The sequence below is a fragment of the Rhincodon typus genome, chromosome 3 (genome assembly GCF_021869965.1).
Source record: "Rhincodon typus isolate 14 chromosome 3, sRhiTyp1.1, whole genome shotgun sequence".
NCBI lineage: Eukaryota > Metazoa > Chordata > Chondrichthyes > Orectolobiformes > Rhincodontidae > Rhincodon > Rhincodon typus.
Window position 1 is genome coordinate 119,097,421 of NC_063334.1, and position 15,674 is coordinate 119,113,094.

Genomic DNA, 15,674 nt, shown 5'->3' on the forward strand with positions numbered 1-15,674 from the left:
GACGTTTCGGGCCTAGACCCTTCATCAGAAGGGTCTGATGAAGGGTCTAGGCCCGAAACGTCAGCCTTTTTGCTCCTATGATGCTGCTTGGCCTGCTGTGTTCATCCAGCTCTGCACCTTGTTGGCTGAGTTGATATGTTCACTGACAGTTTTATGAGGTCCGTCTAAGCCAACTCGGATTGCCCATCCTGAATTGCCCAGACAGCAATTAAGAGTCAAGCACATTGCTGTGGGTCCTGGAGTCACACAGAGGTTGGCAGATATCCTTTGGATAGGGCATTTTACAACAACCGACAGTGATCAAAAGGATTTTTAATGCGAGATTTTTATTGAATCCAAATTGCACCATCTGCTGTGGCTGTGTCCCTACTTCAGCCCTGGCCTCTGGATTACTTACCCAATCACGATACCAGGAAGTCACCACCTCCCCAGAGGTAGCATTGCTCATCTACTACCTGCAGAAATGTTAGAACCACAGAGTGACAAGACATATTGTAGAGTGGTGAGAGAGCGCCTTGAGGCTTACTTACATGGCGATGGCTCCCTTCGGAAGACCCAGTGCATTGATGGGTGATGCAATTGACTGTGACGGCAACACAGAGCTGAGGAAGGCACTAGGCGATTGGCCGGAGTGAGGGGAGGCCCTACCAGCTGAGGGTGACGGGTAGGGAGGCTGGGAGGGAGAACAGAGGAGAGGCGGGGGTGGGGGTGGCAGAGGGAAAGGGTCTTGAGGAAAGAAAGCGGGGGGAGTAAGGACCGGCGGAGGAGGAGGGAGAGGAGGTGAGGAGGAGTAGGAAGGGCTCAGCGTGGAAGGGGAGGTGAGGTACCGCTGCTCGGAGTCACCCAGAGAGGGCTGTGGGATGGTAACCCGGTTAAAGGGCTTGTGCGAGGTGGGGGGAGACAGAGGGGAGGACAGGCTAGACCCCGAAGAGCCAGAAGAAGGAGACAGGTACCCGGCAGAAGACGGAAGGCTTTGAGCAGCAATGAACTGCTTAGGCCGGGCGTAATTGAAGGTGGATGCTTGCTGCATGGCTGAGGGAATATGGGGGTTCAGCACGCTCATGGGGGAAGGGGCTAACTGGGTCAAGGGCGGTGAGCACTGTGGGAGGTACAACACTTGTTGACTGGGCCAATTGCTTCCTCCTTGCTGCTCTGCCAAGACCTGGTTCTGTAACTGCTGCAGTCTCAAGGGGTCCCTGGAACAGAAGAAATGGACACAGGAACCATTGTTAATCCAACACTCAATGGGAAGATGTCCAGATCAATATCTCAGAGTTCCACCACAAAAATGGCTGTTTCACAGGCAAGAGCCACATTGGGTTTTCCACAATAACCCCCTGCAAAATAACAATGAAGGAACTTGCATTTATTTAGCAGAATCGCTGGATTGTAATGGGCAGAAGGAGGCCACTTGGCCCATCAGTTCTATTGCTTAATGACAATCTTCTGCATTTCCCACAGGTCCCTGCATGCCATCTCTATCCATATAATCATCTAATGCCCTCTTGAATGCCCCAACTGAACCTGCCTCCACCATATTTCCAGGCTGCACACTTATCAGCCTAACTACCTGATGGTTGATTCGGTTTTTTTCTCTCATCACCATCGCCCTGTTTATGCGTCACTGTAAATCTATTCCCTCTCTTGTTTTGGCTTTTAAAAGCAGGAACAGCTTCTCCCTGTCTACCCTATCCAGCCCACTCATGATTTTGAAAGCCCCTACCAAATCTCCTCTCAGCCTTCGTCCCTTCAAGGATAACAATCCCAACTTCTTCAATCTAAGTTTCTCATTCCTGGAACTATTCTTGTAAATCGTTTCTGCACTCTCCCCAATGTGTTCACATCTTTCCTGTGATTTGGTGCCCACAACTGGACACAATATTCCAGCTGAGGTCTAACTTGTGCCTGGTGTGGGTTTAACATCATTTCCTATTTCTTGTACTTTTTTTTAATTCATTCATTCATGGGATGAGGGGCGTCGCTGGCCAGGCAGCATTTATTGCCCATCCCTAATTGCCCAGAGGGCAATTGAGAGTCAGCTACATTACTGTGGGTCTGGAGTCACATGTAGGCCAGGCCAGGTAAGGATGGCAGTTTCCTTCCCTAAAGGACATTACGTTTTCCCGACAATCGACAATGGAATCACGGTCATCATTAGATTCTTAATTCCAGATATTTATTAAACTCAAATTCCACCATCTGCAGTGGTGAGATTCGAACCCGGGTCTCCAGAACGTTATCTGGGTCTCTGGATTAACAGTCCAGCGATAATACCATTTGGCCGTTGCCTCCCCCAACCCTGTTGATAAAGCTGAGGACAATATATAGAACAAAAACAAAGTTGCTGGAAAAGCTCAGCAGGTCTGGCAGCATCTGTGAAGGGAAAAACAGAGTTAACGTTTCAGGTCCCGTGACCCTTCCTCATACAATATATAGAGTCATAGAGACGTACAGCACAGAAACAGACCCTTCAGTTCAATTCGTCCATGCTGGCCAGATATCTTAAATTAATCTGGTCCCATTCGCCAGCATTTGGCCCATATCCCTCTAAACCCTTCCTATCCATATACCCATCCAGATGTCCTTTAAATGTTGTAATTGTACCCACCTCCACCACTTCGTCTGGCAGCTCATTCCATACACGCACCACACTCTGCATGAAAACGTTGTCCCTTAGGTCCCTTTTAAATCTTTTCCTCCTCACCTTAAGCCTATGCCTTTTAGTTTTGGACTCCACTACCCTGGGGAAAAGACCTTAACTGTTCATCCTATCCATGCCCATCATGATTTTATAAACCTCTATAAGGTCACCCTTCAGCTTCCAATGCTCCAGGGAAAATAGCCCCAGACTACTCAGCCTCTCCCTCCACCACTGGCAACATCCTTGCAAATCTTTTCTAAACCCTTTTGCAGTATTCCAAAAGTGGCCTAACCAATGTCCTGTACAGCCACAACATGACCTCCCAACTCCTATTCTCAGTTTACTGACCAAGAAAGGCAAGTGTACCAAATGCAATATCCTGTCTACCTGTGACTCCACTTTCAAGAAACTATGAATATGCACTCCAAAGTCCCTTTGTTCAGTAACACTCCCCAGGACCTTACCATTAAGTGTATAATTCCTGCCCTGATTTGCTTTTCCAAAATGCAGCACCTCACATTTATCTAGATTAAACCCCATCTGCCACTCCTTGGCCCATCGACCCATCTGATCAAGGTTCCATTGTACTCTGAGCTAACCTTCTTCGCTGCCCATTACACCACTAATTTTAAAACTTACTAACCATACCTCCTACATTCACATCCAAATCATTTATATAAATGACACAAAAAGTGACAAATATGTTTCATTAACTGCTCTCTCCTGTCCTGCCACCTTCAATGATCTGTGCACATATACACCTTGCTCCTGCATCCCCTTTAGAATTGCACCCTCTATATTTTATATTGTCTTTCAATGCTCTTCCAAACATCTTTCATATTCTCACAACTTTACAGTCAACTCAGTACTTTTGTCATGTGTTTATTTTGGCCATGTTAAAAAGTTACAGAAAGCATAGTCCCTCAATCAGTAACTTAATAATGTGCTGATAATGTGTTTTACGGATGTTGCTTGAGTCCAAGATACCGTTCCCAATACTTCAGCAAAATGGTGTAGTGTGTCAATAGTATGTTAATTATATAGCTACAGTGTACAGATGAAGGCCCATCCCTTAACTGAGTGCTTTGAAGAGGATACTGTTGACTCTAGTCTTTCATGACCAACAGGTAACAAAAGGGCTGGGCTGAACGTCATTCCCCAAGACCAATGTTAATTTAAAATTCTGTAAGTTTCATTTCTATTTTGATCTTTGTTACAGTGACCCTCTAAGGTGCTGTCACCGTTCACACGGGCTTGATTTAGTTTAAATTAATAACATAATAAGCACTGGTAAACAGGGGAATTAGATGGGAGGCAAACATATATAATGTTGCAACCTGTAGATTAAAATAAAATTATCAAGAAAGAGATTTCTATCCAGTTTCACACTTCACAAACTTAATTTCAAACAAGGTCTCATTTTTAAATTGTGGGAATGCAGGTCTCCATCAGTGTTGCACTGGTATCATTCCAACTATCTCTGCTCACAAAAAGTGACGCAATTAAATCAGGGTGAGAATATGTTGAAAATTTGAGGTCTCTGCAGTGTGGCTTCTCTGCTGAGTCAGCGCTGTCTCAGAACCCAGTGAACCTAGCTCTGAGACAGGAGCTTATTGTCTTCACTTTTGCCTATGAGTCATGGGGTTGTGGGGAATCGAGTAATCGAACCACCAGTGACTTTTTGCCAAGTCCAGACAACGAGGTCAACTGTTGATTCTGGGTTCAATTTACGCAGAACCTCTTTATTGGTGCTGAGACAAAGTGTTATCGATAAAATGGATAAAAAGAAAGGAATAATTTAGTGCAGGGTGCTGACTTCTTCAGAAAACGGGTATTTACGACAACAGGAAACATTTCAGCGCACAGAATTGCTAATCTCAAAGCATATGTTGGTGTCAGGCTGTTAGTTTTGAATTCCATATCAGATTGAATCAAAACATTGCATATAACTAGACCAAACAGCTAACTGTATGACTATATCTCCAACAGTATATCTCTGCCTTAACTTATTCACTTATGAACTGGAAAGACCTGTGTTCATTGCCTGTCCCAAATTGTCTTTGAGAAGTGTTGGTGAACCATCTTTATGGTTTGCAGTGCTATTTCACAGTACGGTGAAGATTCAAACACATTCATTTGGGCCTTGAACTGTAAAAAGACCAGCCCAGGTAAGGATGACAGATTTCCTTCACTAAAGGATATTGAGCGATCGCTACTGATTCTTGATTTTACCGTGGCAGCGATTCCAACTATCTCTGCTCAGAAAAAGCGACGCAATTAAATCAGGGTGAGAATATGCTGAAAATTTGAAAACCCCTCAACAGCACTTTGTGAAACCGTGCCCCCCATCATCTAGATGGACAAAGGCAGCAGATAAATGGGAACACCACACCAAGGTCCCCTTCAAGCCACTAACCATCCACTTGGGAAACATATTGCCATTCCTTCTCTGTCACTGGGTTAAAATCCTAGAACTCCCTAACAGCACTGAGGGTGTTGCTGTGCTCTAAGGACTACAGCGATTCAAGAAGGCATGTCACCACCATCTTTTCCAGGGTAGTTAAGGATAAAGGACAATAAGTGCTGACCCATGCCAGCGATGCCCTCATGCCATGAACAAATTAAAGAGAAAACAAACGTCAGATGGGAACGATGGACAGTAAAGAGGCTGAAAACAACGCAAAATATGACGGAACAAAAACAGAAGTTGCCGGAAAAGCTCAGCAGGTCTGGCAGCATTTGTGAGGAAAAAAGTCAGAGTTAGCGGTTTGGGTCCAGTGACCCTTCCTCAGAACTGGACGGGTCTGGTGACCCTTCCTCAGAACTGGATGGGTCTGGTGACCCTTCCTCAGAACTGGATGGGTCCAGTGACCCTTCCTCAGAACTGGACGGGTCCGGTGACCCTTCCTCAGAACTGGACGTGAAATATGACAGAACTGAATCGCGGAGGCTAGAGAAGACAGGGCGACAAAAAAATACTTCAGCAAGTGAGAGACCGAGTATCGAAGGTCAAGACGTGACTAGCTTGAGGGTCTTAAAACAAATTAATAAGAAAGGATTTGGGCAGAGCGAAAATCAAATTCGGCAAAGTTCTCTTAAAATGTGAGCTGGGCCAGTTGAATGGATAATTAGGAAGAACTTCCTCATGCAAAATAAGGTTCTGGATGTACTCAGGCAATTGGTGCTTTCAGGATGGGGATGGGAACTTTTGTTTCGTTGTTCAGCGAGAGATATAGAGGGGAGCAGAAGCACTTTTGGAAAAGAAATATTTAGTGAAGAGTGCTAACCTCTTCAAAAATAGGTAATTACAACAGACAGAAATATTTTACCGCAGAGAATTGCTAATCTCAAAGCATGTCTTGGTATCAGGCTACTAGTTTTGAATTTCTTATAAAATTCAATCAAAACATTGAATAATAGTAGATCAGACAACTAGTAGTATGGTTATATCTCGAACAGGATGCCGACTTGATCAGTGGGTCTGGGTGGGATGCTCTTCAGTGGGTCAATGTGGATTCAATGGGCTGAATGGCCTGCTTCCACACTGTATGGATTCTATGATTCTACGTTTCGGTGATCAGCCATGTGTTAACTGACTAGGGGAGCAGGCCAAGGGGATGAATGGCTTATTCTGACTGACCTTTGCTCCTGACCTATGCAATCATCAGAGTTACGATACATTCTGGCCAAAGAAAACTCACGGTTGAATTCTTTAGTTACTTTAAGCTTTCAGTGAGCATGGAAATAAGGAGGGAAGTAAACAAAGAGGATCTCTTTATGCAGCACAATTTAGAGGAGTTCACAAGACGACAAATTATTGCTGAATAAGAGACATGCTGTCACAGCTTTTCATCTTGTACCCTCAGGACAGAACCGCAAGAATACCAAATCTCAATGGGGACCACAAGCAAACAGAAAGAATATGTCCAGGCTTTGCATAGTTTGCAGCCAAACAAAAGCTTGGGGTCAACTATTCCCTGGCATATTCCTTATGGCAGTGCCTACATCAATCAGAGTCCACCTGCCTGGTTAAAATTTAAACAATAGTGTGGTGGTCATGTGTTCCCTGGTGGATTCCTCTGGGCAATGTCTCTACCAATCACAGCCCACTAGTCAAACAATCAGCACTCTCTTTTCATGCAGTGTAGATTGTTGTTCTCTTTCAATTTTGGTATTCTTGTAATTCAGTCCTGATCAGTGTTAATCGAAGAGAATTGACAGTTTTTCTCTTTCTTCGTAATTACACAATTTCTTTACAATCAAACAACAATAAATAATTAGAATTTTGGCTCAGCTGGCAATTAGCTGAAATGAAATTTCATAGTTTGTCCTGACGCTACTTTCTACCAGCTACATTGGGATATCTATACTGAGAAACTTTATTGGGATAGTCACCAGAAAACAATATTCAGTAGACAGCAATAAAATTCGTGACTAGCTGCAATGCAGATGAACTTTGCTAATTGGCATCTTTTTTTAAGTAGTCAATTACAGCATGTTACAAAAGCCCTTCCTGTTCATACATATTTTCCAACCACAGTGACAGCGAGCACTGCAATTGCAAATTATCACTAACTGTCCGAGTTTCCTGTCAGCAAACATCAGCTGGAATCCATCAGCAATTTGCTGTCTTTATCCTGAAGACAATTTAAAATTTCTAAACCGCAGGGCTCCTGTTCAGTAATAGCACTGATAATGCACAGCATTGATCAGTCCAATGCTAACTTGCATGTAGAATCATAGAATATACAGTACAGAAGGGGACCTTTGGCCTATCAAGTCTGTACCACCAAAAGTAAATTATGACCTACACTAGTCCCACTTTTCAGCACTAAAGCCATAGCCTTGAATGTTATAGCACTTCAGGGTGGCACGGTGGCACAGTGATTAGCACTGCTGCCTCACAGCACCAGGGACCTGGGTTTGATTCCACCCTCAGGTGACTGTCTGTGTGGAGTTTGCACATTCTCCCTGTGTCTGCGTGGGTTTCCTCAGGGTGCTCCGGCTTCCTCCCACAGTCCAAAGATGTGCGGGTTAGGTGGATTGGCCATGGGAAATGCAGGGTTACAGGTATAGGATAGGGGCGTGAATCTGGGTGGGATGCTCTTTGGAGGGTTGGTGTGGACTTGATGAGCCAAATAGCCTGCTTTCAGAGATTCTATTTTTCTAAAAAAAAATGCTCATCCAAGTACTTTTTAAAGGTTATGAGGCTTCTTGCCTCAATTACCCTCCCAGGCAGTGCATTCCAGACTTCCACCGTTTCTGCATGAAAATGTTTCTCCTCTAAACCTCCTGCCTTTCACTACAAAAGTGGGCCTCCTTGTTTTTGATCCTTTGACTAAGGGGAACAGCTTTCCATACTCATCCCGGACCATGCTCTTCATAATGTTATACACCTCTATCAGGTCCTGTCTCAACCTTCTCAGCTCTAAAGAAAACAATCTGAGCTTATCCAGCCTCTCTCCATAACTGAAATTCTCCGTCCCAGGCAACACACTGGTGAATCTCCCCTGCAAGTCCTCCAAGTGCAGTGATCAGAGCTGCACCACAGTGCACCAGCTCTGATCTCACCAAAATCCTGTATAGCTCCAACTTATAACCTGCTCTTAAAATCTATGCCTCGACTGATAAAGGAAAGTGTTCCGTACGCCCTCATAACCACCCAATTAACCTGTCCTGCCACCTCAGGGATGTGTGGACAAGCACCCCAAGAACTCTCTGTTCCTCAGAGCTTCCTAGTGTCCTGCCATTCATTGAATATTCCCTTGCCTTGTTGCTTCTTCCAAAGTGCATCCAAAGCGTGCATTTACCAGTATTAAATTCCATCTGCAGCGAAAATGGTTGTAACATTGCAAGACTGGATCAATCACAGGTCTGTTGGCCCAGGACTGCAACAGCAACCTAAATAGTCCCACATTCCACTGTTCTTTTAAACGGGCCTGCAGTTCTAAAAAAAGATCCCTTTCACCTTTGGGTTCTGAAGAGCAGTCAAAATGCACTCACAATTTTAGAACAAAGAACAATACAGCGCTGGAACAGGCCTTTCGGCCCTCCAAGCCTGTGCTGACACATTTTGCCCTCCCATACTAAAACTGTCTTCACTTCGAGGATCGGTATCCCTCTATTCCCTTCCTATTCATGCACTTGTCCAGGTACTTCTTGAAAGCTGCTATTGGGCCTGCTTCTATCACCTCCTATGGCAGTGCGTTCCAGGCACTCACCACCCTGTTGTGTGAAAGGGCTGGCTCTATTTCTCGCCATAGATGCTATCAGACCTGCTGACTTTCTCCAGCATTTCCCTCTATTTTTATTGCAGATCTCTGGCGTCCAAAGCATTTTGTTTTTACATGAAGAGTCCATTCAGCCCTTTTTGTACACATCGCTTTTGCCTTTTTTAATGACCTATCGATGTGAGGTGGACCTTGTTGGATAGGTCAGCATTTATTGCCCATCACTAGGTGCCCTTGACATGCTGCTGGTGAGCTGCCTTCTTTGATCACTGCAATTTTTGGAGCACAGGGATACAACAGGGAGGGAGTTCCAAGATTTTGACCCATGGTCAGTCACCTGGTTGATGCATGGCTTGGAGGGGAATTTCCTGCCCTTGACAACAGTTGTGGGTTTGGAAGGTGGTGTCGAAGGAACTGATGTAGCAGATCTTGTAGATGCTACACACTTCTGGCATTGCTGGTGATGAACAGAATGAGTGCTGAAGGTGGCGGATGGAATGGCAATCGAAGAGTAGCTTTTGTCCTGGATGGCGTCAAGCTTCTCAAATGTTGTTGGAGCTGCAACCATCCAGGCAAGTGGCGGGTATTCCATCACACTCCTGACTTGTGCCTTGTAGATAATGGACAGGCTTTGGGGAGTCAGGAGGTGAGTTACTTAGCTTGGTCTGATAAATGTAATACGTTAGCCCTGGCTTAGTGGGTCACACTCTTGACACAATTTCAGAAAATTCAATGTCCAAGACCCACTCCAGAGACTTGAACACAAAATCATGCCAAACCTTCAGTGCAATGCTGAGGGAGGAGGTTGTCTTTTGGATGAGACTTTGAATTAAAAGATCTAGTTCCAAAGAACAGGGCAAGTAATCATTCAATAACCAACACATGGGAGACAATCTGGTCATTGTCATTTTGCTGCTTGTCAGAGCCTAAGAGAAGAGTATTTGACTGACAGGTCATTTGGTTGAGAAAATGTCTGAACGGAAACAAGCCAGCTCGGCGAGCAAGTCAACAACCTCTCCCACAACCGGGCTACAGGTCTTTGCCAAAACTTTTGACTGACGTACTTTCTGGTTCACAGGGAGTGACTTGGAAGATGGATATAACATTATAGCTGACACAGTGACACCAGATTACATACTCTAGACATACTGTAAAGACCATGTCTTTTTAGTTTATTTTTGTGCTTTTCAAAAGTGTGGACAGAAATGAGAAAGAATTGTTTGAAAACCAATTTGTGAGGATGGCTGCGTGATTTGAAAGTAAAGGAATTCAATACCTATTGTGAACCCTGCTTGGGTAGCCGTCGGTTCCAGCAACGTGCAGATGAACTGGAGCTGAGAAGTTACTTGTAAGTGAAGCTGATTCGTTTATTGAAGAGGGACCAATCATCAATGACAATGGTCCTCTGCCTGACAACAACAATTTGATTGGTTGTCAGGTAGTTGAACAGCTTGGGCACTGAGCAAGACAGAGAGAAGCGAGTTCAAATTGGAAGGGAAGCCAGCAGTCTACAGAGCCGGAAGCTCTCAGTTCTCTGTGGTAAGCTACTTTAAACATAAGGAAAACCAACTTATCTCTCCTTCCACAGATGTTGCAATCTGTGACTTTGAACTGGATAGGTCAGAGACTTTTCATAAATGAACCAGCCACCCTGTGCCTCTTGCAAATAAATGGAAGCAATCAGAAAAAAGAATGTTGAGGAGAAACCTTCGGTTCAGCAAGAACCAACCCAAAAGGATCTGCTGAACAAAGACGACAGAACTGTTTCACCAGTTTTCCTTTTATCATCTGTCTGTGTGTGTGTGTGAGAGAGAGAGAATGTGTGTGTATCTGTGTACGTATGTGTATCTGTGTGTGTGCGTGAGAGAGAGAAAGAGAGTGTGTTTATGTGTGTGTGTGTATGTATGTGAGTGTGTGTGTGTATCTGCTTGTGTGTGTGTGTGAGAGAGAGCATGTGTGTGTATGTATGTGAGTGTATGTTTGTGTATGTGTGTGTGCATGTATCTGTGTGAGCGTGTGTGTGCATGTATCTGTGTATGAGTGTGTGTGTATCTGTGTGTGTCTGTGTATATCTGTGTTTGTGTGTGTGTATCTGTGTGTGTGTGTGTGTGTGTGTGTGAGAATCTGTGTGTGTGTGTCTGTGTATGTGTGTGTGTATCTGTGTGTGTGTGTATGTGTATGAATCTGTGTGTGTGTGTGCATGTGTATGTGTATGAATCTGTGTGTGTGTGTGCGTGTGTATATGTATGAATCTGTGTGTGTGTGTGTGTATATGAGGCATTTGTAAAGGGTTTAGAGTTTTAATTTATTTAATTATCTTAGTTTAATTGTTCACGATTAGCGAGAATTGAATAAACCTGGTCCATATTTTCTATCAGCCTGGGTCGGAAAATCAGACAGTTTGCTGAATTTGTATATTTCTTTTAAAAACTTAACATTTGTGACGACTGCAGGAATAATGGGTCTTGATTTCCAGTGCCTTACCCCAGTGGGGGGTAACAATACTGTACATTAAAACAAAATCCTGGGTGGGGCCAAAACTTACAATACTTACAAGAAGTCAAATTTTTAAACAGGGTGGAATTATGACAATGTTGAAAGATATTTTCCAACTTAAACTGCATGTTTGGAGTTTCCCTTTATCTTTCCAGCTGTGAATCTGCCTTTCTTGCTGTGAGAGCTCATCCCATGGGTGCTCAATATTCAAGATATCAATATCACAAGCCAGCTTTCATTTTGTACACCCACGAGATTGTGGGCTGCTGTAGCAATGGAAGATGGTATGGTCTGTTCCTTGTGGCCACGTCCCACAGATGTGTGATCTGCTTCGGGGGCTTCAGCAGCTTGATGGGTCTGGTCGGAATTCCAATGGACTGGGATTCCTTGAGGCTGCTTCTGCAGTGTCTTCCAACCACAGGATTCCAACAGCCTGCGCATGGTGGTCTGCTTCAGCAACATGTTCATAGAATCCCTACCATGGGGAAGCAGGAGGCCACTTGGCCCATCAGGTCCACACCGACCCTCTGAAGTGCATCCCACGCAGACGCGCCTTCCCTACCCTATTCCTGTAACCCTACATTTCCCTTGGCTGATCCACCTAGCCTGCACATTTTTGAACAGAGGGAGGAAACCAGAGCACCCGGAGGAAACCCACGCAGACACAGAGAGAACGTGCAAACTCCACACAGACAATCACCAAAGGATGGAATTGAACCTGGGCCCCTGGTGCTGCGAGGCAGCAGTGCTAACCACTGAGCCACTGTGCCAGGATTCCAGTGGCTTCAATGTGGCCTTTGTGCAGCGGTGAAGAATGTGGTCCCTGTCTTTTCCTCGACAAGCCATGAATTGAGCAAAGATGGACATCATCTTAATTTTTTCTAATATATGATTTCAGTGTTTAATATAGGCACCAGAGTACGACGATGTAAACACTTTTCGCTGTACTTTTTGTAAGGATACAAGTGACAACAAATTACTAATAAAATAAAAACAAAGCCTGTACAAGTGCAGTAACATGTGATATTATCCCAGCAACAAAGAATGAGGACTCCTCATGTCAATTAAACACTAAATCTGAATCCTATAGCACCTAATGAGGCTATTCAGCCCATCATAACTGTACTGGTGCTTTTAAACAGCTTTCCAATGAAGCAAGAAAGGCATGCATTTGGACAATACTTCTCACCATTCCTGGGTGCTTTATAACCCCTGTGTAAAGATAATCATTGCTGCAGGGTAACAAGCACAGGCTCCCACATGCAGCAAAGCCATAGTGACCAGGGTAGTAAGGGTGTGGAATGCCCTGCCTGCAAAAGTAGTAGACTCGCCAACTTTAAGGGCATTTAAATGGTCATTGGATAAACATATGGATGATAATGGAATAGTTTAGGTTAGATGGGCTTCAGATTGGTTTCACAGGTCGGCGCAACATTGAGGGCCGAAGGGCCTGTACTGCGCTGTAATGTTCTATGTTCTATGTTCTAGATCATCTGCTTTTCTTCTTCCTGCAGTGTTCCCGGGGGAGAAATATTAGTTAGGAATAGGTCCCCTTGCTCTTCTCTGAATGAATGCTGTGGGATCCTTTATACCCAGTTCAGTAGGCAGGCGGTGCTCCCAATTTAACGCCTGGGAACCTCAGGCAGGGCAGCACTGCCTCGCTATAACAGTAAAGTGGCAATCTCTATTCTGAGGAAGGGTCACTCGACCCGAAACGTTAACTCTGATTGCTCTCCACAGATGCTGTCAGACCTGCTGAGCTTTTCCAGCAATTTCTGTTTTTGTTTCTGATTTACAGCGTCCGCAGTTCTTCCAATTTTTAGTCTCCATGTTTGTGCTGGAGATCTGGAGTGAGACTTGACCCCAGAGCTTTAGAATCCAGAGGCTATCCTACTACCACTGAGCTGGTATGAACTGAGTGCCCCCACAGTCTGTTCTTGCCCCATAGCCCTATAGTTTTTTTTTAAAAACGTTTATCCAAATTCCTTTTGAATATGACTCAATAATCCTGCTCTCACTCTCCCTTCCAGGCAGCACGATCTAGATCGCACAACTTGCTGCATAAAATAAAATAAATCCTCATCTCTTCTTTGGCTTGCTTGCTAATGACCTGAAATCCCTGTCCTCTACTTTCTGAGCGATACTTTTGTAGGTATTTAAGGCATCGAGGGGCATGGGGAGAAAACTGGAAAATGGAATTGAGATGAAGGATCAGCCATGATCACGCTGAATGGCAGAGCAGACCCAAAGGGCCTAACGGCCTACTCCTGCTCCTAGATACTATGGTTCTCCTGACAGTGGCAGCAGATTCTCAATATTTATTTACTTTCACATCCTGAATACATGAGAGTACAAGAGCTGGAATTTCCCGTTTTAAAATGATAAAGAACCCACTTAACCAGTTTTCACTACTTCCTCCAAATTGGCCCAATTATTTTATTCGGGTAAAAGGAGTTGCAACGTGACCCCTAAAGCCAAAATAAAAAATATGTAAGTCATAGAGACGTACAGCATGGAAACAAACCTTTCCATCCAACTCGTCCATACCGACCAGATATCCCAAATTAATCTTGTCCCATTTCCCAGCATTTGGCCCGTATCCCTCTAAACCCTTCCTATTCATGTACCCATCCAAATGCGGCAGTGATTACAACATTTAAAAGACATCTGGATGGCTACATGAATGAGAAGGTTTAGAGGGAAATGGGCCAAATGCTGGCAAATGAAACTAGATTAACTTAGGCCATCTGGTCGGCGTGGAAGAGTTGGGCCGAAGGGTCTGTTCCCATGCTATACAGCTGTATGACTCTATGATGTTACATGAACTGGTTCTAAAATCAGGCACATGTTACGTTGCTGAATAAAAGACGTGGGGCTGTAAACAACAAAGGATGAAGGAGAAATGAAGGAATTACATTGAACTAAGGGCCTTGTCTGTGCGATGCTGGCCTGAGCAAGAATTACTCTCGAGTTGCAAAGAAGACAGTCAGGCAGGTATGCACAGCAAGGTCCCACAACCACATGACGAGTGAGCAGTTCACCTACAAACTGAAGGAGGAAAGCTCCGTGAAACCTTGCAGTTCTCTGTCTCTGCAGCGGTTCCTCCCACCCTGACAGCCCCTGGGAGATCTCCTCCAAATTCCAGCCAAATGTGAAAGATCACCCTCCATCACTCCATCCCTGACGAGCCTGTCTTCAGCTGGCTTCTAGAACAGGGAGGGGGGCTTGTGTGCATCAGTGCTTCACACGACGTGTTTGCAAATTTAAGGCAGTGCTGAGGGACAGTCTTGTCTTTGGAACTCTCTTCCTCAAGAAGCTGACTCTGTGAATTCTTTTAAAGCTGAGGTAGATCCATTCCTGACAGAGCGAGCAGGTGGAAGGTTATTGGGGTAGGCAGGAATGTGAAGCAATCAGATCAGCCATGATCATAGGAAATGGTAGGGCAGGCTTAAGGGGCTGAATGGCCGACTCTTGAGTTGCCTGTTTGTACCTTTGCTCCTTTATGCCCTGAGGATAAGGGGCTAATACTGAATACATTAATAGCAAGCAATGTCAGTTGTGATGTAAGAGAGACTCTGAAGACAGATGCAACAGAGTAGACTGTATGTTAAGTATTATGGTTATTAGAATGTGAATGGAAAAGTTAACTTAAAAAGACCTCAGATTCCAGCAACCTCTCTTCAGTAATGAGTGTACCCAATGTCATCGAAGATGACCACCACATGACAGACTGAGATCACAATTCCCTGACTTAAAACTCTTCCCACTTCCTCTCAAGATACTCTTTAAGAGCCAACTCTCTGATTAAGATTTTGTGCCTGTCCAAAGATCTCCTTTGTGTGGTTTGGGGCTGAATTTTTAATGCAGGAGCCTGATGGTCCCAGATGAATTGGCAAACCAATCCCTCTCATGTCACTGTCTTTGAATATTAATGCCTTCTTTGGGCAGGAGGCAAGCTGGGCATTCGGCAAGAAGCCCCAAGTGCCTCCTGGGCTCCCTCGTGACAGCAGCAAAGACAGGCAGCTATATAAATGTGGGAGTTATTGGCTGGGAGGGGCATCCCCACCCTTTGACATTCACAATGACCCCAGCCTCAGTTAATGCACCTCTATCGATCCACCATTGTGCAGCCTATCCCCAGTATTGAGTCAGCCCAGATGGTTGTACTCAACTCCATCATGCAATTGGAACCCCCAGCGCTCAGCCTCAATCACAAGATTGCACTGAGACTGCTTCACTGTCCTTGACTTGGTTGCTTTTGTTTATTTGTTCATGGAATGTATGTTGGGCCTGGCATCGTTTATTTG

General features: G+C 44.6%; 1 protein-coding gene across 1 annotated transcript in view; it reads right to left on the reverse strand.

Annotated features, from left to right (window-relative positions):
- Nucleotides 1–15,674, reverse strand: part of palld (palladin, cytoskeletal associated protein) — a 76,409-nt gene that overhangs the window by 45,339 nt on the left and 15,396 nt on the right. The window contains exon 2 of the mRNA XM_048595022.1: nt 531–1,196. Coding sequence (XP_048450979.1) covers nt 531–1,063 — 533 coding nt within the window. The 5' untranslated portion in view covers nt 1,064–1,196. The remainder of the gene's footprint in view (nt 1–530; nt 1,197–15,674) is intronic.